The following is a 24,627-nucleotide window of genomic DNA, read 5'->3' as shown; positions in this document are numbered from 1 at the left end:
CAGACAGATGTTCCTGGATAGAGGGACAACATTAGATGTGAAAAGTGTTAGCGTGGCGGCTGTACCGTAGCTCCAGATAGAGGGGCATGAACATGGAAGGCTGGGCAACGACCCAACAACGAAACCCCAAATATTACTCTCCTGGCAACAGAGAGCTGGGTCATCTGAGTTCTTAAGAAGGTCACACAGCAATAGATGTGCCTGGGGTGGGGAGGAGATGTCTAAGCAAACAGAAATCCAGTAGCAAGGGTCCAAGACCGGGGTGCTGTGTACAGTTAGAAAGTCTTACAGAGCCCCGCTATGTGCTTGCGGACACTGCCACACAAGCGTGTGGCATGACATGGAGGGCTCTCTTTGACCTCCCTGTTCACTATTCTGTTTGACAACTCTTATTCCAGTTGACAACCCGTGGGTGGCTGTGCTAAGGGACTTTTGCTTCTTCCATGTGCTGGTGGGTGATACGCACACACGGGAAGGCCCAGTTAAATTTCCCAACAGACGCGGCCTGGCATGGAAGTGAATGTTTACAGAGAAGGCGCTGACGGTTGCTCCACGGCTGAAAGGCAGAGTCTAGTTTCAGCTGTAACTCTCCCTGATGAAAGCCAATTCTTTCCCAATGCCTTCGGCAGCCATTTGTACATCATATTCTCTGGACGTTGGTGACAGCGCCTTACAGCATCATTCTATTTTGTTTAGTTTGGTTTTGCCAATCTTCTTCTGTTCTTTGAAGCCCTCTGACTCACAATCTGCTATGGGTAGTGCAGGCAAAATACTATATATATATGTATATAATATTTATATTATATTTATATTATATTATATATATATATATATAAAATTTTCCAACATTGCCTTCCCCATGGCTCTGGAAAACACAGGGGCACAGCCACAGTGATTGACACTTTTGATTGCATTTGAGGAATTACACTGAGCAATGACCTGGGAGCTCACAGGTAGTCATAAGCCAGATTCAATGTTATGGCATCAGGAAGCATCGTACTTGAGGATGTACATCTCTGTGCTATCAGGAGGCTCTGCCTAGTCTTATTTGAACCATAGGTGGCATTTTTCAGCAACAGTGATGCTCATGTGAGACTATTGAGTCTTTCAAACAGGAAGCTATAATGATCCTAGGATGTTACTTTTATCTTCTCTGGTATTGTTATGACTTTAGGAATGGTCCTCGTAAGGACAGTCTCATATGGTATTATAGAATTTAGGGAGATGCTTTGAGTGGCAGGTTGCCTTCTACAAATATTTACATAGCAATTCTGCACTGACTAGTTAAAAAAAGGGGAAGCTGGTGAATATTTAAACCTCCTGTCAGATTTGCTTGCATGAGAAGAAATAAGACATTAATTTTCTCCACTTAAATTTATCACGAAGGTTTATCTTTTCTAATTTAATAGCCAACATTATTTACCTGACAAGATTCAGGCAGCACCTAAAATGTATCAGTGCCTCATACAATTAAGACTTTTGAATTAAAATAACTCAGAGCTGCTGAAAATCAGCCGGTGGGATAAATCATCTTTCGTCCCTATGAAAGATGTACAAATGATAATTGGTACCTGCCAGTGGAAGGCACTCAAAGATGAATCTGCTGGTGGATGCTAAGTTCCCCTCCAGGAAAAAAAAAAATGTGATTACGTACATTTCACACGCACACAAAAGAGCCTGAACAGTAATTCACCAAAGAGAGGGAATGAGTGATTCAGAATCATAGTACAGGTTTGACTCATTGAAAAATCAGCTTTGCCAGAACTGGGGATGCAGCTCAGTTGGAAGAGTGTTGACCCAGCACACGGGATGCCCTGAGCTCGAGTCCTCGGTGGGTAAGTCTAGTATAGTGTTGTATGCCTACAATTTCAGTGCTCAAGAGGTAGAGGCAGGAGGATCAGTTAGGTAGCAAGTTTGTGACCCCCTTGGCTTCCATGAGATTCCGTCTCAATTGCAAAGCAGAAGACCTGCACTTCTTTCCAGCATGTGGTATGTGGATATAAATAAAATAAAACTCCACAGCATCATAAACAAACTATATGATGTCTCAAGGAACTAATAATTTCTTCCTACAGAGAAAAAATAAATAAGAGAAACCATTGGTGCTCAGTATAAGATAAGATATCCCTCTATTAGATAAACAAGTCTTCCTATTAGTTAGCCTAGAGATCTACTGTCCCTATATTCAAAGAATAGATGACTGCTGGTTATTTTGTGAAGTGAATGAACATATTTGAGGATAAGTTAATAGCTGTAAGTGTCTCAGAATTCGGAGTGATAAGCCCAAATCAGGAAAGAGTGGAAAACCAATTCTACAAGAGCTTTTGGAAATATTTCAATAGAGCTTCTACATAACCCATGTGAGGCCACCCTATTATTCAGAGCATTACACGACCATCTCTTGGTCAATCTCTGCAGAATATTCAGTTGCTTGAATGCACCGTCCAAGAGTCTAAGATGCGTACCTAACAGCTCTGCCATCTTTCTTTTTGCTGTTGTTTTTCTTCTGTTTTGGGTTTTCTAGGAGTTTTCTAAGCGGACAGAAGGCATTTCCACCCAGGCTGAGAATCTCGTCAAGGAAGCCTCAGAGATGCCACTGGGGCCCAGGAACAAACACCTGCTCCAGCAGCAGGCCAAGTCAATCAAGGAGCAGGTCAAAAAGCTGGAAGACACACTTGAAGAAGAGTATGTGCTTCACACCTTCTAAACTCCCTTCTCTGGGATCACATCCCATGAGGTCTCTCCTGTGTCTCCTCTGCCAGTCTCTCAAAAATCTCAAGGTGTCTATATGTTCCCACCTGTCTTGAGGAAACAACTCACGATCCAAAAGGAAATTGTTCTCAGCCCAGGAACTGGTATCCATAATAATGAAAGTATACAAGCGATGTGGTGTTTACATCTTGAACTGGTATATTCATCACTAAGCCATATATATTCATTTCTGTGGCCTTCGTATCATGCAGAGGCAATCTTAACAAAAAATAACCCACATTTACTTTTTTTTAACTATTTTATTCTAGTGTCACTTCTTAGAAGAAGAGATATCCTGATAGTGTAGGTTCTAGGCCTCAGCATACATCATGTAGAAAAAAATATCTCAAACTCCAAGTTCATGAGTGTGTCCATAGTGCCTCAGTATTCAAATTACCATGGATTCACATACCCCTTCCAGAAATTACCTGCAAAACTCTATCTTGGTTTTAAACATTTAATATTTATCTGAAAAGAAGAAATAATCTTGTGTCCCTGAGAAATCCTTCTACAGAGTTTGGAGATAAGCTTTTTCTAAAGTAATATCACTAACATTTTTATTTAGTGACACATTGAATAGTAGTCTATGACTCTCAAGAAACAAGACTGTAATCGCAGGAAGGGTTTCAGAATGTGAAAACTGTTTTCAGTACTCTTGGGGCCTTGTATTTAACATTTTATATTTGCCTAAACTTTAAATTTTGATCAATATTTTATTTGAAACAAATTCTGACTTCAAACTTTGACAACTTTATATTTGATAAACTCCGCAAAATTATGTAAAGAGCAAATCTGAGACTATATTAGAAAATAAGCTACTCCTAAATGGATTATAACACCCATTTGAGACTAAATTTTATGTTAAAACCTGCACTATTAGATTGCATTTGCGTTTCTTACACTGCTAAGTGCATTAGACATACACAGGGTTCAAATTTGACACTGTGACACTATTGAATTTGACAATCAATTGATACCATGTTTGTTTCGGTATCAAGTGCCTTCTGTAATCAGGTATAATCTGTTACTTTTCCTTCACCCAAGGACATCAGTTAGTTTAGTGCTAAAGTGTTAGTCTCCTAGTTTCTTTCTAAATCGAAAGCCATGCTCAACTGGTTATATATCCAGAGCTAATACCAACTGAGATCCTCCCATTGAAATCCTATTCTTTAGGCTTACCGCACAAAGAGTCAATGCCGTCTGTAAATAGTTAGGGAGCTCATGAATGAGGGTTTCTGAAAGTCTTTTGGAGTCAGGACTGTAGGAAATCTGTGAATCGCAGAGTACATGATAGGTTATATATCAAAGGTTTCCCCAGGCTGATGACAGCAGGCTTCTGTGCAGCCTGTAATCAGACCACGGCTCTAGCTGCATTCAGAAACACGTACTGTACCAAAGTATTTCAGTATGAAGTGTTCCAGTAGCACCTCCCCCGACCCCGAAAAGCAAAGGCAATATGTCAAACTATTGAGCCCCAAAAGCTATCCTGGGGGAGTCTCCTACTCTAAGTTCTGAAGGCAGCTGCTCCTGTGCAGAACTGGACCATGTTGGCTCACACCCTTTGGTGTCAGCATAAAATTACATTCCAAGGGCAGCTCTGCTCACACTGTAGCATGTGCACTGTCTCCTCCAGTGCCCGTTCCAGGAAGAGTCAGGGAGGCTGGGGTCAGACAGGCAACTCAGATCAAGTACATATGATGGTTTCTGCTTTGGAAGAATCAGAAATATCCCCCAAAACCTTTCACCTGGTGATGTATAGAAAAAGAAATGTCTTACTGTTCTTTATGGAAATATTGCTTTTTAACTTAATTTGGTTAATTTTAGTATTAAAACCATGGAAATGGTGAAAATCAAGTGGGATCATTTTGGCAGTAATTTTGAGACCCTGTCCATCTGGATAACTGAGAAAGAAAACGAACTCAATGCCTTGGAAACTTCAGCATCTGCCATGGACGTGCAGATCAGCCAAATTAAGGTGACCTGCGCACACGTTATGCTTATAATCTCTCTTTAAGAACATCTGTCTTACATATATCACCAAAAGCTATTTGATCCCACTTAGCAGTCATGACTGATGATACTTTATAGATTAAATTGTGTATTAATACTGTCTGACTTACAGATTCAAATCAATATTGTGTGCAATATCATTAAACTATTTTTATGGTTGCATTATTCTTTTCCTTGATTTTGGTTTGACGCCCATGGAGTGCTCTGTTCATACATTTATACATCATGAAGTGTACCCATCATCTACAACTTACTGCACTTTTTAAGAACGATTCCAAATGTCAGACCCAGTATTAGCTGTGTTAGCCAGACATGGTGGTACATTTCTCTAACTCCAAAAGTCACAAGGTAAGGGTGGGAAGATTGCCACAAGTTCAAGGTCAGCTTGATCTATACAGTGAGTTCCAGGCCCCTCTGGGATACATAGTGAGACACTGTCTCAAAAAGCCAAAAAAAAAAAAAAAAAAAAAAAACCACTCTCCACCTTCCCAAAATGCACTAGTGGCATTTACCTTTATTAATCAGAAGGGGGAGCTAGAGAGATTTCTTTCTATAGAGAAAGCCTTTGGATTTGGCTGTTTTTCTTTTCACTGATGATCTTGCTGCCTGGACAGAGTCATTTATATTGCATTAGCTTTCCAGCTGCCAGAAGAACTAGTTATACAGGTTATCATTGACCTCTCCAGCAGAGCAGCTAAAAAATACGGGCTGCAATAATTGAGATTGCAGTGATCATCCTTTGCTTTATTTGAGAATTATCTATATATTATTTGAGAATTTTCTACATGCATACAATGTATTTTGATCATATCTACCAGCCAGTCTCCCTTCTGACTCCTTCTAGAACCCCCACCATGTTCTCCTTCCGAACTCAATGTCCTCTTTTACATATACATTTTCTGTTTTATACAATTCCATGCCACACAGGTTCAGATTCAGCCACTTCCTTCTGCTAGCTCTGTTCACTTTTTTTTTTTAACAAAAAACCCGTCCACCATTAACTATAATAGAATAAATACCAAGGTGAGGACACATTCATGCTGTGATTCAGACAGCCATGTGCAGGGTGGGAAGGTGAGGTGTCATTCAGCTGACATTGCTCTTGCTCATCAGGCATCCTGTGCAATCAGAGATCCATAGGATATGGCAAACACAGCCCGCTGTCTTCTGTCATGTCCAAGAAGACAGCTGCCAAGCCCTAAAATAAAATTCACGAAATATCTTAGCTCTAATAAAAAGTTGTCATTTAATCATTTTCACTAAATTCTAAGAAAAAGAAAATGTCACATTTGAATTGTTGGGTCTCAAAACTTCTCCTTCCAGAGATTAACAAACACTTTATGACTTACTTTATTCTTTCAGTAATTCATTTGCTGTGATATTTAGCCTTATCACAGCAATTCTGAATTATAAAATTGATCAAATGTCATCCCATTCCTCAGACAAATTAGAAATATTTAATTCTTAAATATAGAGTCAGTTGTGGATTTTCTTAACATCAAGCTGGAAATACATTTTGATACACCCAAAATGGTACTTCAAAAATGATCTGAAATATATTAAGCAGATACAAATAACAAAAAAAAAATGATGTATCAACAAAAGTGACAACAGAGTGGAATCCAAAAGATTTTGATTTAGAAGGTTCATATTCTCATTTCAAGCTGATGGTTTGAATAGCCATACTATTCAGAAAGATTAAAAATACATTGGCAATATCCTTTCCACCTTAAATCAAGCTTACGGCTAAAATCAATGGAGCATTTGCATGGCTGTAAAGACAATCCAAGCCCATCCTTGTTCATCATTGTATATATTTCCAAGTCAATACTAATAAATAGCAACAATATATTCTTGGCTCACTTCCATCTTATCTCTGATAGGATATATACATACATATATATATATATATATATATCCTATACACACACACACACACACACACACACACACACACACACACACACAAATATTCTCAACCTTATAATCTAATTCCATGGCTTATGTCCACAGAGTTGCTGATGACATGAATGGGTCTGAGAACTCATAATTTTGTTCTTAACTATGGTTCCTTCTGTTATGTGCTCTGATTATGCAGACAAATTATTAATGCATATTAGAAAATACACATTTGGAACCTATAAGTAATTTTTTCAAAAAGAATCCAATAAAACAGCAAAAGAAATAGAGACTCTATTCATGCTCAGATAACAATGATCTGCCAGGGACTATGCATATGAAAAATGAAAAGGTCATGCCCTTTGAGGGGACACAAGCTCTTCATAGTTGTCTCATCTCAACAGAAGTCAGAAACTTATCTTCCCTAGGGTAACAGTGTTTTCCATTTAATATTTTCACATTATGTGGTTTGATTTGCACCCCTCCTCGGAGAAATGACTTGCATTTTCTCATGTTTATGAGACTACACACACACACATACTTGCTGCTCACACATATGTGCACACATCCTGAGCTGCTCTCCGTTTTTTGCCTGCATTGGCTAATATATAAAATACCTTGTCTGTCCCAGATTAAATGGATGATATGTACACATTGTTTTTCTGTAGAGTACCTAGCCAGTGAAGAAAGCAGCAGAATCCCAGGTCCTATGAGGATTTTATAAAAACTCTTAGACCAAGTGTCTTGGTCCCCAATGATGGAGGCTCATGTACTGATGGGGTGTAAAGTAGGAAACCACTTGCCTAAGGTATAAATGATAACTTGCCAAAGGCTGTTTTCATGTGTGGGTGCAAAGGGCTCAGTCAATACAACAGACTCGATTAAATTTGGCAAAGTCAAATACATGCAAATATTACTGTTTTTGTAAGTTCCTGGAACACACAGCTTTCCCAGATCAGCTGACTGGAATAGTTGATTGATGAGGAAACCCCACATCCCTGTCTCCAGAGGCACTGAGAGAGCACAGGGTTAGCCTTTTGCTTATTTCGTCACAAGAAGTAGCCACTTCTCTGTCTCCCCCATACAGCCAACACAGCCACCATTGCTGTGCACTTTCCATGTGTTTCTATGCATCTGTTCTCCCCAAATAAGGTCAGGAAGTGGGTGGCCTTTGCTTGCCCCTGACCTGAATATGTTTAGGTGTCAGTTAAGCAACCTGTCCTGGTAGTCTCTGCTAGGGATCTGTCATTGATTTCATGCAGGTGAGCCTATTCAGCCCACACTGACATTTTCTCTCGTTTTAAACATCAGGTCACAATTCAAGAAATAGAAAGCAAAATCAACGGCATTGTAGGGTTAGAGGAAGAAGCCCAGTCCTTTGCTCAGTTCGTCACCACCGGAGAGTCTGCTCGCATCAAAGCCAAGTTGACGCAAATAAGGCGGTACTGGGAGGAACTCCGAGAGCATGCACGGGGCCTGGAAGGGACGATCCTGGGGCATTTGTCACAACAGCAAAAGTTTGAAGAGAATCTGATAAAGGTAAGACCTGGTCCATGCAAGTTAAAGTTACATATTTAACATATAGAAATGCAGTAAACACTACAGAAAGGGAGCAATAAAGAAAGACCACATGCTCACACCCAACAAGTGGTTAGTAACTACATTCAGAATTATTTATATGGCACCTTTGGGATGTACAAATGTCATTATACATTGTGTTAAGATCAAGTCCTCACATTTTTTTCCTCTCAAATAAGATGCAATGATTTTAGACTTTATTAAAATGCCTTTTTAAAAATGCAATCATGGCATTGAAAACTCATCTAAAACAGGAAGGTCACTGTGTCCCCAATACCCTCCTCTGCCCTGTTATGTGTCTTAAATTATTTTTATGTCCCACCATTCTTTTTTAGATCCGGCAATCTGTGTCTGAATTTGCAGAGAGGCTGGCTGATCCTGTTAAAATATGTTCCTCAGTTGCAGAGACATACAAAGTTCTCCAGGAGCATATGGTGAGAGTGTATCACCACACTTTTTCACATTTAGCCACTCAAAAATTTGGTTACTCCTACTTGAAAGAAAAACAGTAAATATTGCAAGAGTTAAAATTGGAAATATTTTATGTTAGTTGAGGAATTAAATGGTTCAAACATAATCACTTCTTATAGCAAGATGTCTGAGTATGCAAATGATTCACATTTATATATATATGTATATATATATTATTAAGGGAATTATATACATATATATTAAGGAAATAGTCATTTAAAATGTATTTATTGAGCTGGGGAGATGGGTGAGCTGATAAAGCTCTTGTCCTTAAGTATCTGCTGGATCCCAAGCACCCACAGAAAATCAGGGCAGGCACGATGGCCTTCAATAATGCTCAAGAGGCAGACAGGCTAGCAGGGGCAGGGGGGCTGGCTAGACTAGTCAGAACTGAAAGCTCCAGGTTCAGAACAGATCCTGCCTCAATTAACAAAGTAGAGAGTGACTGAGAAAGACACCCAACCTCAAATTTGAATTTCTGCATGTGTGTAAACACACATGCCCACACATACAAACACATACTTGCATACCACAAACACACACCACATACACAGATACACATGATGTGTAAATGTGCATATATATGTATGTATATGTATAAATGTTTCTCTTCTCATCAGAATACGTGATGTTTTCAGATTATCTCTTCAATGAATCCCTTTCCCGCTCTCCACTATTATATGTGCAAGAAAAAAATAACATGTGCAGAGCAGAGCTTAGACACTTATTCAGCCACATTTAGATGTGAGAGAATCTGCCCTGACTAACAGATCTCTGAGAACTGGCTTCTCGGACCTGGCTATGTTAACTCCTGATCACTATCAGTCTTCAGCAAGACAACCAACAGCCTTAGGAAATGTGGGGAAAGCTACAAAAAATAGAGAATCATGCACAAGGAAACACGTTGGCTGATAAGCAAAACAACACACATTGTCCCGGCTTTATGAACATACATGCAACACACTTGTCTGTATTACAGAGGAAGGGAGCTTCATAGACAGACAACAAATGGTTAGCAAACACAGAATGGAAGAATGATAGGATCTATATTGCTTGAACATGTTCAGCAAGAAAGCTTTTTTGTCATTTATATATTTTAATAGAAAAGAGAGAGAAAGTAGGAAAATCCAATTCCATGAAATTTTGATTGTTTTTAACATTAAACATTAAAATGTGATTATTTTAACATGCAACTAATGTTTGAATACCAGAAAAGATCACATTCGGGTTTTTCAATACTCAGATTTTAGAGGAAAACATTTAGAAGCAAATCATTCTTCTTTCCTGAGTTTCTAATGTGAAAAATAGAAGATAAATTTAAAATATCTCAGGATTTCTATGAAGATTTATTTCTAAATATTTTATTTTTATTTTTTAAATTGTGTACATATATGTGTATGGGGAGCTACCTGCATGTAAGTGCAGTGCCTGTGGAGGCCAGAGGGGGCGTCAGAGTCCCTGGAGCTGGAGTTATAGGTGTCAGTGGGCTGTCCAGTGTAGGTGCTCGGAACTGAATTTGAGTTCTGTAGAAGAGCATTCCAGGGCATTAACTGCTGAGCCACAATGACTAAATTGACACATGGAAAGCACATAATGTAACACTTGCTACATTCTGAGTTCCTTTATCATCGGCATCAGCAGCAGCATCCCTGGCACCAAAAAACCACGTCTGTGAACCTTTGTGTATATTTCTATAGATACAATAGCACCTTAAATGTGGATTTTATAAGAGAAGAGTGGGATTTTAAAGTTTCACCTATTCAACATATAATGAATAATAATTTTCACAAATAATCTAATTTTGAGATATTGCAAGTGTACAGCCTTATATTCTTTTTTTCAATGTGTTATGTCTTAGATGTCTGTGATCTTGCCCTGAACATAGTTGTCATGATTTAAAAAAAAAATTAAAATTATATTTACATATTTCTTACCAGGGGTGGTGTAGAGGTCAGAGGACAACTTACAGAAATCATTTTCTCTCTCCTGTGGGTCAGGGCTATCAAAGTCAGTCATCATGCTTGGTGGCAAGCACCTTTACCCCCTGAGATATCTCCCAGGCCATAGCTTGGGGAAAGTCTATCTTTGCAGAGTTCTGCATACTGGAAGCACCTTTCTCTTCACATTCACCATGTCTTGCTGCAAGTCACGGCAGGACACTCTTCACCTGCTGAACTCTTTGGTTGCCTTTGTGACTGAAGGAAAAGACTTCGTTGTGATGGGTCTCACTGAAAACTGGGCCTCGTTGCTCATGACATGCTTTGTTGCTGTCTACCTGTCTCCCTCAGCCCCAGTTAGGGCTTCCGGGATTTCAGTTACCAGAGGTTGATCAACCACAGGTTAAATATACTAAAGTGAAAATTCTAGCAATCAGTAGATCATACATTTTAAATAACCTTCATGACTCTTGGAAAGGCCTGACAGAAATGACTGTATACCACAAAGGGAATTTACTAGACAAACTCACATGATACATGCTGGGTAGTCCCAGATGGCTGTCTGCACACTGGAGTGGATGAGAGCCTGGCTGTTTAGTCCACGGGACTCTTGGCAGTTCCAACCAGGCATTGAAGGATGCCTGGAGAGCTGCTGTCTTCCTTATTGGAAGACAAAGGATGCAGCAGCAGCAGCAGCAGCAGCAGCAGCAGCAGCAGCAGCAGGATTAGCAACCACATTGTAGGTATACTCACCCGCAAATGATGAAGATGAAAAGGACAAATTGGGACAACTTTTCCCTCAGACTTCCTCATATCAGGAGTGCTCATGGAGATTTAATCCTCCCAGGAAAAATCCTCATAGACCCACCCCAGAGGCATGTGTCTCTTAGTTGATTCCAGATCCAATCTAGTTGACAACCAGGACTAACCATCCCAATTATCATATATAATTACAATTGTTCTGTCTTCGTTTATGTTGTTAGGGGGGGCCTGCCCCCACTTTTTACAGGGCTCCTATGAGGAGGATAGAGGGATAAGGAATTAGTAGATAGAAAGATAATGGAGAGGAGACAGACAGAAACACAGGATAGCTTCGGGAGGACCTGGATCAAAATCCACCGGCCCCATCTGTCTCTTCAAAAGGTCTTTTTAAAGGAATGCCAAGGGACAGGGCAAAAGACCTCCCCCTTGCTACATTGAAGCATACGCACATCCAAGCGAAGACCCTTCCAGATACCTGGTAACCACGCACTTGGTCAATTCATCCCCTTATGCAGCCCTGCTGGGTAGAGCAAGCTCCAATCTCACTAGGAAACCTCGGTGGGCTCCCACAGTTTATAGCTTAAACTTGACATGGGTGTAGGGAAACCAAAAGGTACTGCAAGTCCTTTCGGCCCATGCCTCCCGTGAATTAGGAAGCTCTTGCATTTCCTCTGCTCTCTCCTCAGGATCTCTGTCAAGCCCTGGAGTCGCTGAGCAGCACCGTCAGCACTTTGTCAGCCAGCGCCCAGAAAATGGTGAACAGAGAGTCCTGTACCCAGGAGGCTGCGGCTCTACAGCAGCAGTACGAAGGGACACTACACAAGGCCAAAGAGAGACAGAAGGCGCTGGAGGCCCTGCTGGCCCACTGGCAGAGGTCAGCAGTGTTAGCTCTTGGCTTACTCTCCATGGGCGATAGGAACGTCCGGACGAGCTGTGGTGGGAAACAGTCGCCCTAGACTCAAGATGAGTGAACTTGAATGTCTACTGTGGGGTGTCCACTGAGACATAGGCCTGGGAAGTATGTGTATCTTTACACATTGTACAGGTGTGAGCAAGTGTGTGAGGATTAGCATGAAAATGAATGAAGCGGTGGCGCACGCCTTTAATCCCAGCACTCGGGAGGCAGAGGCAGCCGGATCTCTGTGAGTTCGAGGCCAGCCTGGTCTACAGAGCAAGATCCAGGAAAGGCGCAAAGCTACACAGAGAAACCCTGTCTCGAAAAACCAAAAAGAAAGGAAGGAAGGAAGGGAGGGAGGGAGGGAGAGAGAGAGAGAGAGAGAGAGAGAGAGAGAGAGAGAGAGAGAGAGAGAGAGGAAGGAAGGAAGGAAGGAAGGAAGGAAGGAAGGAAGGAAGGAAGGAAGGAAGGAAGAAAAAGAAAAAGAAAAAGAAAAAGAAAAAGAATGAAGCTAATCCCTTTGGTATGCAGGAATAACACAGCCAATGGGCATCATCTGTCACAGTTCATGTCGGACCCACCAACCTAAAGAGATTTCGTCTCTAGTGTGATGTCTTGGATGAAGTCGTGTCTTTTTTCTTCTCTTTCTCTAGGCTGGAGAAGGGTCTTTCCCCGTTTCTGACCTGGTTGGAGCGATGTGAGGCCATAGCCAGTTCACCAGAAAAGGACATTTCTGCAGACAGAGTCAAAGTAGAGAGTGAACTACAGTTAATACAGGCAAGTTCAAGGACAGCGAGGACGGGAATGGAATGGTCTTGTGTGACTATGTTTTAAAGTTAATTTGTTAATTAAATGTCTAAGCCTCTTAACCATCCTGAGGACACCATGTGACATGAAGATATACAGAAACAAAGATGGTATTCCTGACTCCCAGACACAGTAACAAGGGGAACTGTGTGGTGACCTGTGTCCGTGGTGCCTTAGAAAATCCTGCAATACAATGTGTAGCACCTGGATAGAATTGGCATTCTAGGAGATTCGGGAGAGTCAGAAGTGTATAGCTAAGGAGAGGTTGGCAGCAAATATAATTGCTCCATTTTTGAACTTAGGTGATTTAAAAAAACAAAAAAAAAAAGGTGTTTTTGTAAAAAAAAAAAAAAAAAAAAGAATAAGGTATAAAAAGAAATCAAGAGTGATTGTTATATTCAAGAAAGCCAGGGAAAAAAATGAAGCCCCAACAAGAAGACAGAAAGACAATGTGACTTAAAACATCATTGAGAAGTCCATATTCTAAACTTAAATTTAAAAAAAAACATTTTTTATTATTAAAGCTGCAGACAATATTGCTGGTTTTTGGATATTAATGTGTTTGGAGGATGCTGTCTGGGCCAGAAAAATCAGCAGGCAAAATTGCTTTTAAAAAGAGAGTTATTGTATGATAGAGTCATAGCTCATCTTTCCATGTCATCCTTTAGTGTAACTAGCGAGAGAAGCAGCATCCCGCTAGTTTTCTATTTTTCCTAAAAGTCCATCTGAGGCATCTATAGCATCTGAACCTGCCGCCCGCCTCCTTCATTTTCCCTCCCTCACTTCGGAAGGATGCCCTGGCTCGCATCCTTTCCCACTCCAACTTATGAATGCTCCTCGTCTTCCCAAAAGTCACTTTCCAGAAATGCTGGGACTGTCCGAAGGCTGAAGTGGCTCACAGCTCAGTTTGACCTTCTTTACAAGTGAGGAAAGGTGGTTCCAGAAGGAGAGCCATGGCCCCTTTCCCTAAAAACAAAAGCAGAGATCTGCTTCCCACTTTGGTGATGCCTATGTTTATCCCATTGTTAATTCTTCCATTTGTTCAACGAAGATATATATATATTCATGGGTGCCTGCTGTGAGCCAGGTGTCATACCAAATCCTGAAGCCATTAAAATGAACACGTGCTGGGCACTGAGAAGACTAAGAGAGTCCACAGGCCTCTGTTGCAGGGTCTGAACAAGGCAGTATCAGCCAAGTCTCCTCTCGACTGTGGCCCGACAAAAGTGTGCATGCACTGCTCACCGCCTGGTCTTGCTTCCTAGGCCGCCTCTCCCCTGCATCCTCCCCAGCGCTGAGTCCAACACCTGCTGGGGGTCTTCCTCGTCATCCTGGGAGGGTACTCCATCCTTCCCTGCCTCTTCAGCTTTGTTTGCATCCTGTGTGGATCCTCGCAGGGAAGCAGAAGAAGCCTCTTGACGAGTGTTCACTGTGTGCTGTGTCGTCTCGCTTGTGATCATTTTCATGGCTGTCACCTGCTGTCATCTTTGATTTTTCTCTTGTTAGCAAGAGCCAGCGGTTTTCATGGCCTCAGAGCACCCAAGAAGTTCATTACCCAATCATCAAAAATAAAAATGAAGTGGTTGTATTGCATGCAGATAAAGTGAATAACCCCTAAGTTCTTCAGTTTTGCCTAATAAAGCCTCTAACACAGAGCAATGCCATAAACCCAGTGCCCGGAATGACGTCTTAACTTATACCAGAAGTATGGTGATCTCTTCTGCAATAGAGTCTCCTTGATTCTCTTTGTCGACTCAGTTTCCTCATTGTGAGGGAAACTCACAGCTTCCAGATTTGCCTAACTGATACTCAGGCACTGAGAAACCCTACAGACCTCAATATCGTTTTAAAAATTGTTAAAGGTGATAAGCCAAGTAATAAGTCTCTCTGGTCTGTTGCACAAGAGTGTAAAGCCAGCCTCAGGCAGTCCTCTGGGTCAGTCCTCTTAGAGTGAGGCTAATTGCATTTTGTTCTCCAGGCTCTGCAAAAGGAAGTGGTGTCCCAGGCCTCATGCTACAGCCATCTCCTGCAGCTGAAGGAAATCCTGTTCACAGCGGCTTCCAGAGATGACGTGGCCATGATGAAGCTGCAGCTGGAACAGCTGGATGAGCGCTGGAGAGACTTACCACAGATAATCAACAAAAGGTCGGTTCTTCACAAAAGGGCCTCTAATGAAGCTCATTGGTCTGCAGGGGTGGCGGGTGTGCTTTGCTTGATTTTATTTAATGTGGCTGTCCAAGGGAAGATTATAGAGGAGACGAGAACTACTCTCTCTGTCATGTTGGAATCCAGGATGTCCTCAGAAGTGAACATTGCTGGTGAGCCTGGACTTGAGGCATTGGTCTTACAACGGGCCAAATGATGAACCCAAGTGCTATACATTGAATACAGAAGGCTGCTGTTATATGCATTATTTATTGTACCTGGGAGAAAATAGTTACTAATATTTTACCTCATGTGTTATTTTTCAACCAGAAGTGTTTTTACACACAACTGCTACTCCCTATCACTCCAATATACACATTTGGAGAAACAAAGTAAAGTGATGTTGCATTCAATGGAGGTGAAACTAGATTAAATCTTAAGCTGAGGATTAGTATTTGGCATAGGGGCATTTCTAATTAAAAGCATGTCTGCAATTGGTATTGACTACCAATTGTTTTATTGTCAGCACAGCAGCTGCACCTGGATCTACTGCTGTTTCAGCTACTGGCTGAGGCTTCACAATCACTGCCCAGCTGCTCAGGGTGAGGTCCAGTGGGACGCAGAAGTCCTGCCAGAACAGCCTCTGCAGCCACGTGTAGACGTGTAGTTTTTAACTAAGTCCATATCATTGTATTTTACCAATAAAGACTCCAGAGTCAGATACCAAGGTGAAAAGCTGCTAACTCAGAGGGGCTGAGAAGCAACAGCTGACCTTTCTCCTTAGACCCAGCAAGAGAGCGTCTCTTTCACTGCCCCAGACCAAAAATGCCCCAGACTCAAAGTCCCTCCTCACTACTTTGTGTCCATTTCTCTATTCGTTTTCCCAGACCCCCCCCACCCTTACTCTCTACAGCTACTTCCTGTCAACTAGTTGCTGGCTCTGCCTCTTGATCTAAGATTGTATTTAATGAATGCAAACTCAGGGTTCACAGTGCATGATCAAATATCCAGCAACAACCATTGTGGTTCTGCATACTCTTTAACCTCTCTGGCTGCTTAAAAGCTCATCTCTTCGAGCCAGGCAGTGGTGTCACACACCTTTAATCAGCACTTGGGAGGCAGAGGCAGGCAGAGCTCAGTGAGTTCGAGGCCAGCCTGGTCTACAAAGCAAGTTCCAGGACAGCCAGGACTGTTGCACAGAGAAACTCCATCTCCGAGGAAACAGCAAAAATAAATAAATAAATAAATAAATAAATAAATAAATAAATAAATAAATAAATAAATAAATAATAAAAAAAATTTAAAAAGAGAAGTTCACCTATTCAGCAACTGTTTATTGAGTTTCTGAAATGAAATTCTGTTCTAGGCACGGAGATCATTCCCCACTTTCATAGTGTCTGTGTTTGCTTCATTCTTATCTTTCACTTGTGCAACCAACCAACAGATTGTTGGCAGGGTACCTGCTGCATGCCAGGCACCACACCAGCTACTGAAGCCATTAAAATGAACAAAACGTAACCTTGAGTATTTTTAAAAATCAAGATGGGAATAAGAAGAAACCCATGAGAGGGGGAGCACAGAGAACTTTAGAAAGAAGGAAGAAGAGAGATGTTTTGAGTGGCTGGGGGAGGCACAGAGAAGAAACAGTGACAAGTCTCCAAAGTCAAGGAATTTCCCCTCACACAGAGCAGGCTCTGTTCTCTAACTCCCAGAGAGAATGGAGGGGCTTTCTAACTGACACAAGTGTGCGAAGACATCGAAAGTCCAAGCTACGCGGGCAAGGTGTTCTAGCCGCTTCCTGTTCCGTTGTATTTATCCATGTGACAAGATACTATGATGAACAAACTTAGGAGAAAAAAGGGTTGATTTCGGCCTGCACTTCCAAGTCACAGTTCATCACCGAGGGAAGTCAGGGCAGGAACTTGAAGCAGAAACCACGGAAGAACATTGCTTGCTGGCTCACTGACAGGGTCGCCCTCAGTTTGCTTTCTTAGATAGTCCAGGATCACCTGCCTAGGAATGGGGCTGCCCACAGTGGGCTGGGCCCTTCTAAGTCAATTCACAACCAAGTTAAAGCTAACTGCAACATAAAGATGGTGTGTAGATAAACTCTGAATGTACACTACCGGATTATGTATTATAATATATGAGGACTACTATTTTTAATTCCAGTTTTGGAATTCTGATCTCAGTAACCTATTATTAACCAGCTAATTCACTTACTTTATAAGTTGGTTGGTCTCTGAAAATATGCCGAGCCTATTTTCCAATTCTGTAGTTAGCAAAACAAAGAAAGTTTTTGCATTTGTGGAGTGGGAAGAGGAGCAAGTCTGTGTTGGAGGAGATAAATGTTATCATTAAACACATGGATGAGACTGTTTCTGGTGATAAATACTAATAAGGCAACAAAATAAGGTAATGTGGCACTTTAGACACATCTGAGTGGTATGCCAGAGCAGACTAATGTTGCTCTGGGGATCCACACACAGCAGAGGGAACAAATGAGCAAAAGTTCAAAGGCAGGAGTGAATGAATGGACACATACAAGAGAGATCAGTGGGAATGTAGGCAGGCCATATGAAATGAGCCCAGAGAAGATCGATCAAGCAGGACACCACTAGAGAACAGTAAGGAGCTATAGTTCTAACAGGAAGTGGTATGGAAACATAAGAGGAATTCTCTAAGCCAATAAGTCCTGCTTGGCTATCACCTTGAGTGTGGGCAGTGGGGAGGTCTGGAGGCAGCAAGACTGCCCTGCCCATGTAGAGTACTTCTGGAAACTGGGCAAGAGAGGAAGGGGCTTAGACTGGAGGTGGGTGGGCTAGGACACAGGGAGAGGTACCACTTTGCATGTGGTGGTGCATTGTTGCTAGAGCAACAGGCACAGCTCAGGTATGGTGATGCTGATGTGGTGTGGAAGTACAGAGGAGGAAGAACAACCTACCAGAATGGACAGGGGTTCAGAGACCAGGAAAACCATGAGAAAGGCAGGGCTTAGGGATTTGAATATATCCAGAGGTCTGGCTTGTCTCTCTATAACTGTATAACTTTGTTCAGGGGGTAAACTCCTTTCCCAAAGTATAGCAGGAACCATTCTGTTCATTGCCAACCATTTATCACCCTCTTTCTCCCCACAGGATGCACTTCCTCCAGTCTGTGCTGGCTGAACATGAGCAGTTTGATGAGCTGCTGTTTTCCTTCTCCGTCTGGATTAAGCAGTTTCTCAGTGAATTACAAACGACTTCTGAGATAAGCTTAAGGGACCATCAAGTGGCTCTTACTCGGCACAAGGTAAAATGGGTTCTCTCAAGGTGGAAAACAGATATATTCAGAGAAGAGAGTCCTTGAGTTCAAAGGGACAACACACTTAAATACATACACAGCAACAATTTAGCTTTTGGTTGTATGAAAAATGGCTTAATGATTGAACTTATGGACCCAGCAACTGTGTTGAGAAGGCAGATTAAGCAGATAAAAATCACTTCAGGTAAAACAGCTGGGTAACTCCAACAAAACAAAACACAACACAACAACAACAAAATAAAACCCTGTAATTTTGTACCACAAAATGTTAAGAATTTCCCTTTTGGAGTTTTCTATTTTGTTTTGGTCCAAAACCAAAGACTGATACAAATCCCAGTATTTTAAAGGCTCATTTTCTGAATTAACTACTTAGTTGAGGAAATGGTTCCAAGTTCATGAATTATTGATATTTCCCTTATTTATAACCTATGGACAATATCTGCTTAGTGCTATTAAAATTCAACATCAGATATTGATCAAGTATGGAGATGCTAGAATTTCTATATAGAATCCATATAAAACATTTGATAATCTCGGAGTGTTTATTCTATGGTGGCTTTGAATGTCCCCTCTAAGAAGGGAAAAGTAAACCTTCTAGTCTTCAGGACAGGAGACAGTTTTGCTGCTTGATGGAAGGTGCAGGCTGAAAGCCAATGGCACTCCAAAGAGACTACCTGAGAGGTGCTGCCTTCTGACTAACGGTACTTCAAAGGGATGGCTCTCAGGCTGGTCAGCTGACCAAAACCAGAGGCTTTCCAAAGACTGACATCTCAAAGGTACAGAGAGAATGGACTTACTTGGGCAGGCTTTCTAGAGGAAAACCTCTAAGTACAAAGGAAGTCAGGGGTTTGGAGTGAGAAGAAATGGTTTAATTGTCAAGTTGGGGACCATCAAAAGCCATCATGGTTAAGATTAAAACCAGTGATGGTTTCTCTATGGTGGGAGCCATGCTAAAACTGATGGCAATCGTCTGCTGGATTTTAAACATGGTGAATTGTGAGCTGGTCAGAATGAAACATAGATATGATTAGAAAGTAATTAAATCAGAGTTGTGTTCTATATGGCATACATAGATAAGCAAAATGGAAAAGCTGATGAATGTTTCTGAAAGCTTTGCTATAGATAACTTTAAAATATTTTATTTTGTTATTTTTAATTATGCATATATGCATGTGTGATGTGTGTGTGTGTGTGTGTGTGTGTGTGTGTGTGTGTGTTTTATACATGTGAATACAGCTGCCCACAGAGGCCAGAAAAGACCACTGGATTTATTGGAGATGGAGTCACAGCCAATTGGGAGCCCTTTGAAAGGGCATGAATCACTGTTAACCACTGAGCCATCTCTTAGGCACCCTGTGGATGAATTCTAACTGCGAAGCTAAAGGCCGAGGAAAGGGGTCAGTCAGTGAAGTGCCATGCCCATACAAGGGCCACAGTTTTATCTCCAGCACGCATGTAAAAAATTCAGACATGGTAGTGTGGGCCTAGAGTCCTAGTTCCAGGAGGCAGTGAAAAGATGATCCCTGAGGCTTCCTAGCCAGTCGGTTTCACCCAATCAGACACCTTGAAGCTCACTGAGAGACCATGAAAGGGAGAGCAACTGAGGAAAACACCCATCATTGACCGCTAACCTACTACACATGCATGCATACCCAGGCACACATAAGTCCATACACATAAACAGAAATAGAAATAAATAATAAATAAACAAATGCTAGGCTATCCATCACATGTATTATCTACCTTGAGATGGCAAACCCTGTTGTTTATCTGTCGTAACTGTAGCGTGTTTGAGAATCAAAGACTCTCTTCCCTTCCAGGACCACGCTGCAGAAATAGAGAAGAAGAGGGCAGAAGCACAGAGTCTGCAAGGTCATTTAGCAAAGCTGCGGTCTCTGGGCCGAGCCGAGGACCTTCACCCGCTCCAGATCAAGGCTGATGACTGCTTCCAGCTCTTTGAGGAGGCCAGCCAGGTAGTGGAGAGGCGGAGGCTGGCTCTGATGCAGCTAGCAGAATTCCTCCAGAGCCATGCTTCTGCGTCCACTCTTCTCCACCAGCTCAGGCAAACAGTGGAAGCCACCAAAAGCATGAGTAGGAAGCAGTCAGACTCCCTGAAAAAAGACCTTCATGACGCTATTCAAGATGTGAAAGCATTAGAATCCAGCGCCATCAGTCTCGACGGCATCCTGACCAAAGCCCAGTACCACCTGAAAAGCGCGGAGCAAAGGACCTCCTGCAGAGCCACCACTGACCAGCTTTCTCTAGAAGTGGAGAGGATCCAGAACCTTCTGGGAACCAAGCAGAGTGAGGCAGATGCCCTGGCCATGTTGAAGAAAGCTTTCCAGGAACAGAAAGAAGAGCTGCTGAGAAGCATTGAAGACGTGGAAGAAAGGGCTGACCAGGAGCGCTTGAAGGAACCCACCCGCCAGGCTCTGCAGCACAGGTCAGAAAACTGGGGGGAAGGGGGGAGGCCCGCCTCTTTGGCTTCCTTTGTTCTGAAACTCATTTTCCTGCAAAGAGTAAACAGTGCCCTCTGTAGGCAACTTCCTCTTCTTGCTATCTCTGTGTGTATCTCTGTGTCATCCACCCCAATGCTCCTTTTGAGAAGGTAAATGTGACACTTGGGAACTGTTAAAATTTCTTTGATTTCCATAAGGACCTTTCTAAGGACATTCTGAGACCTCACCTACATGAGGCCCATACATCCTATTACCTATTAGTTGATTTTTGTTGTTGTTCTATCTATCTATCTATCTATCTATCTATCTATCTATCTATCTATCTATCTATCTATCTATCTATCTATCTATTCATTTTGTGGGGATTGTTTTGTTTTGAGGGTGGGGGGTGCAGGCAGGGTTTCTCTGTGTAGCTTTGGCTCTCCTGGATCTCACTCTGTAGACCAGGCTGGCCTCAGACTCACAGAGATCCACCTGCCTCTGTCCCCCAAGTGCTGGGATTAAAGGTGTGTGCCACCACTGCCTGCGCATCCTATTATCTATTGCATGCAATTTCTTACTATCAAGAATGCAGGCAGAGGGGCTGGAGAGATGGCTCAGCAGTTAAGGCCACCTGCTGATCCTGCAGAGGACTGGGTGTTTGGCTCCCAGCACCTACATGATGCCCCACAATCATCCATAGCTCTTATTCTAATTTCAGGGGATCTGACACCCTCTTCTGGCCTCTCTGGTCACCAGACATGCACATGGTACAAGACATACATACAAGTGTTTACACGTACACATAAAATAAAAAGAAATTTTTTTAAAAAAATTGAAGAATGCAGGCAGAGATCCATATAAATGTGTGGTCCTGATGATGAAAGTATCAGCAAATTCCTCCCTAAAGAGGTAGGTTACATGGCTTCCGTAAGGACTGGAGCAAGCTCACTGTTTGAGAGTAGAAGACAAATGACTGAGGAGAGGAGATGGATGACATTCTCCCTTACAGAGAGGAGTGCAGCAGAGAGGCAGGTGGCCATCCGAGGGCCATGTTCATTCATTTAAAGTGATGTCAGTCAGCTTGGCCAAATGGTTCTCCACAACTGCTTTTAACTCTTTGCCTTGAGGGAAGCAGGAGACAGGCAAGAGAGTTCAATTTAAGTTGAGGTTTTTCCAGGAGTGTTCAGTGGAGAAGCAAAGGAGCCAGGAGTTAGTTCCCTTTGTAAATTTGGAAGTGATTTTTCACCTATGACTGTAGACTCCACTACAGTCTTCTTTTGCTTCATAAACAAAACCTTGTCCCTGCTCGAGAGCTTGAGATCAGTCTCCGGCTCTGAAGACAGAGAAACTTGGAAGCACACTACCACCAACGTCCATAGTTGATGAGGATCATTGTCTCTACCAAGGCCACTGTCACTCATCCAGTTCTAATCAGAACTGGACAGGAAGCCAAAACAGAAATGCAGTTTACATCAGAACTACAGAAGACCTCTTATTGTAGCTAGAAGATTTCCTGTGTCCCAGCCTGCTGGTGGTCAGGACAAATCTCTCTCACCTGCCAGTTCCACAGCCACTCGGACCCAAGTAAACACACAGAGGCTTATGTTATGTATGGCCATTAGCTCAAGCTTATTACTGACTAGCTCTTACACTTAAATTAACCTATAATTCTTATTTATGCTTAGTCATGTGGCTTGGTACATTTTCTCAGTTCTGCCTTCACATCTTGCTTCCTCTGTATCTGGCTGGTGACTCCTGACTCAGCCTTCCTGTTCCCAGAATTCTCATTTCTGCTTGTCCTGCCTATACTTCCTGCCTAGCTACTGACTAATCAGTATTTTATTTATTAACCAATCAGAGCAACACATTCAGATGAGTTTAATAATAAATTAAAAAGAAAGACTAAGATTTGAGAAAGTTAAACTACATTTCCAAGTAAAGAGGGATGGAGATGCTTCCTGTAGCTCATCTCGGAAGCTACCAGCAGCATTGAGGACACAAGACAGCATTAACCCTCTGTGGCCAGCTCAGACCAAGCAGATGGGGGATCCTCAAGCTGCTGGAGATGGAGGCCCAAGCTGGGCTCAAGAGCCCTGTCAGCTTCTCTAATTTACTCAAAATCACACATTGGCTAAGAAAAGGTTACAATAAATTTCTGGATTTACCCAGTCTCAGATATATGGAAGCCTCCTTGTACTGCTTGCTGTAAGCAACTTTGCATGATATTTGCAAGGTGTGGAGACTGGGACATCTGCCTGCAGCCACTTTGGGAATCAATGGGCTAGTACATAGTATACACTACAGCATGACACCAAAATGCACGAATGAGTCAGTGGCCTCCTGTATGGCCACATATTACAGATGTGCAAATGATTATATATTAGGGGACATAAAATCAGGGTTGCTTTCTCACAGTAATCTTTTATTGACGGGGGTAATTTAGGTTTTAATAGCTGATGCTTTCCATAAAGTTTCATAGAGCTCTTTTGATTTTAAATAAAACAACTGTAATAGTGAAGCAAAATTATTAATGCGACCTGGACCCCAGAGCTCAGGAAGATTTCCTATGTTGACCTTGCAAAAGAAGAATTCACCTGCTTGGCCTCTCAAATTAGCCTTCATTGAGAACTCTTCCACCACTAAAAAAGAGGAGAAGATAAAAGTTCAATAATAGGTTGGAAATAAACAGTAAGGGTGACTTTCAATATTTTCTGATATGTGGTTATTTTGCAAAACCATTTTAAAAGTCTCTCTATCTGTTAAGATGCATTAGTTTAATTGCTGTGTTGAGAGTTTTGCTAGCCATGTTAAAATGTGCTTTCTGAGCTCATGTAGTTAGAGGAAGTAGGGGGCCCCTGGCATCAGTAGGTTGGCACTAACCTAGCATTTCACTTTACAGGTTGCGAGTGTTCAACCAACTAGAGGATGAACTAAACTCCCACGAGCATGAGCTCTCTTGGCTGAAAGACAAAGCGAAACAAATTGCTCAGAAGGACATGGCTTTTGCACCTGAGGTGGATAGGGAGATAAACCGCTTAGAAGCTACCTGGGAAGACACTAAAAGACTAATTCATGAGAAGTAAGTCAGACTCCTCTTGATCTTGTTGTCAAAGTTTCCAACTCATTTTGTGATGCTGCATGTTACCTGTTGCTTCCTGAAGGTGTGAACAGCAGTCTAATGGCTTTTTATCGCCCTCGGTATTCTAAGCCCTGTTAGTAACATGAAAACATCAGTTCTTTAGAACTGTGTTTAAGTTGTTCTCTTGGTATAGCAAATGTATGTGAAGTTAATGTAAAAAAAAAAAAAAGATTGTAGGACAAATTCATTTAGTGGTCTCAGCTATCAAGTTTCACAGTATCAGTTCTAACAACAGAAAAAGCCCCTCATGTCTCACGGAGTCCATCTCTCTCCCTTGTCTCAGTTCCGGGCAACCTTGGATCACTTTGTATCTGTCCTTTCATTTTTTCCCCAGTTGTAATGTAATGTGTGTTGGTGTGTGTGTGTGTGTGTGTGTGTGTGTGTGTGTGTGTGTGTGTGTGAGAGAGAGAGAGAGAGAGAGAGAGAGAGAGAGAGAGAGAGAGAGAGAGAGAGAGAGAGAGAGAATATACTAGGCTTTTTCTTTTTGAG

General features: G+C 41.9%; 1 protein-coding gene across 19 annotated transcripts in view; it reads left to right on the top strand.

The window, feature by feature from the left end:
* Window positions 1-24,627, top strand: part of Syne1 (spectrin repeat containing nuclear envelope protein 1) — a 484,186-nt gene that overhangs the window by 184,631 nt on the left and 274,928 nt on the right. For all 19 annotated transcript variants that reach the window (XM_042262341.2, XM_015996792.3, XM_015996795.3 and 16 more), the window contains 10 exons: window positions 2,525-2,685; window positions 4,576-4,726; window positions 7,972-8,199; window positions 8,574-8,672; window positions 12,095-12,282; window positions 12,957-13,080; window positions 15,089-15,255; window positions 18,393-18,546; window positions 20,379-21,001; window positions 23,899-24,078. In XM_042262341.2, coding sequence (XP_042118275.1) covers window positions 2,525-2,685; window positions 4,576-4,726; window positions 7,972-8,199; window positions 8,574-8,672; window positions 12,095-12,282; window positions 12,957-13,080; window positions 15,089-15,255; window positions 18,393-18,546; window positions 20,379-21,001; window positions 23,899-24,078 — 2,075 coding nt within the window. The remainder of the gene's footprint in view (window positions 1-2,524; window positions 2,686-4,575; window positions 4,727-7,971; window positions 8,200-8,573; window positions 8,673-12,094; window positions 12,283-12,956; window positions 13,081-15,088; window positions 15,256-18,392; window positions 18,547-20,378; window positions 21,002-23,898; window positions 24,079-24,627) is intronic.

The sequence above is a fragment of the Peromyscus maniculatus genome, chromosome 16 (genome assembly GCF_049852395.1).
Source record: "Peromyscus maniculatus bairdii isolate BWxNUB_F1_BW_parent chromosome 16, HU_Pman_BW_mat_3.1, whole genome shotgun sequence".
Classification (NCBI taxonomy): domain Eukaryota; kingdom Metazoa; phylum Chordata; class Mammalia; order Rodentia; family Cricetidae; genus Peromyscus; species Peromyscus maniculatus.
Note: the sequence above shows the minus strand (reverse complement) of the source record. Positions and strands in the feature narration are given on the sequence as shown.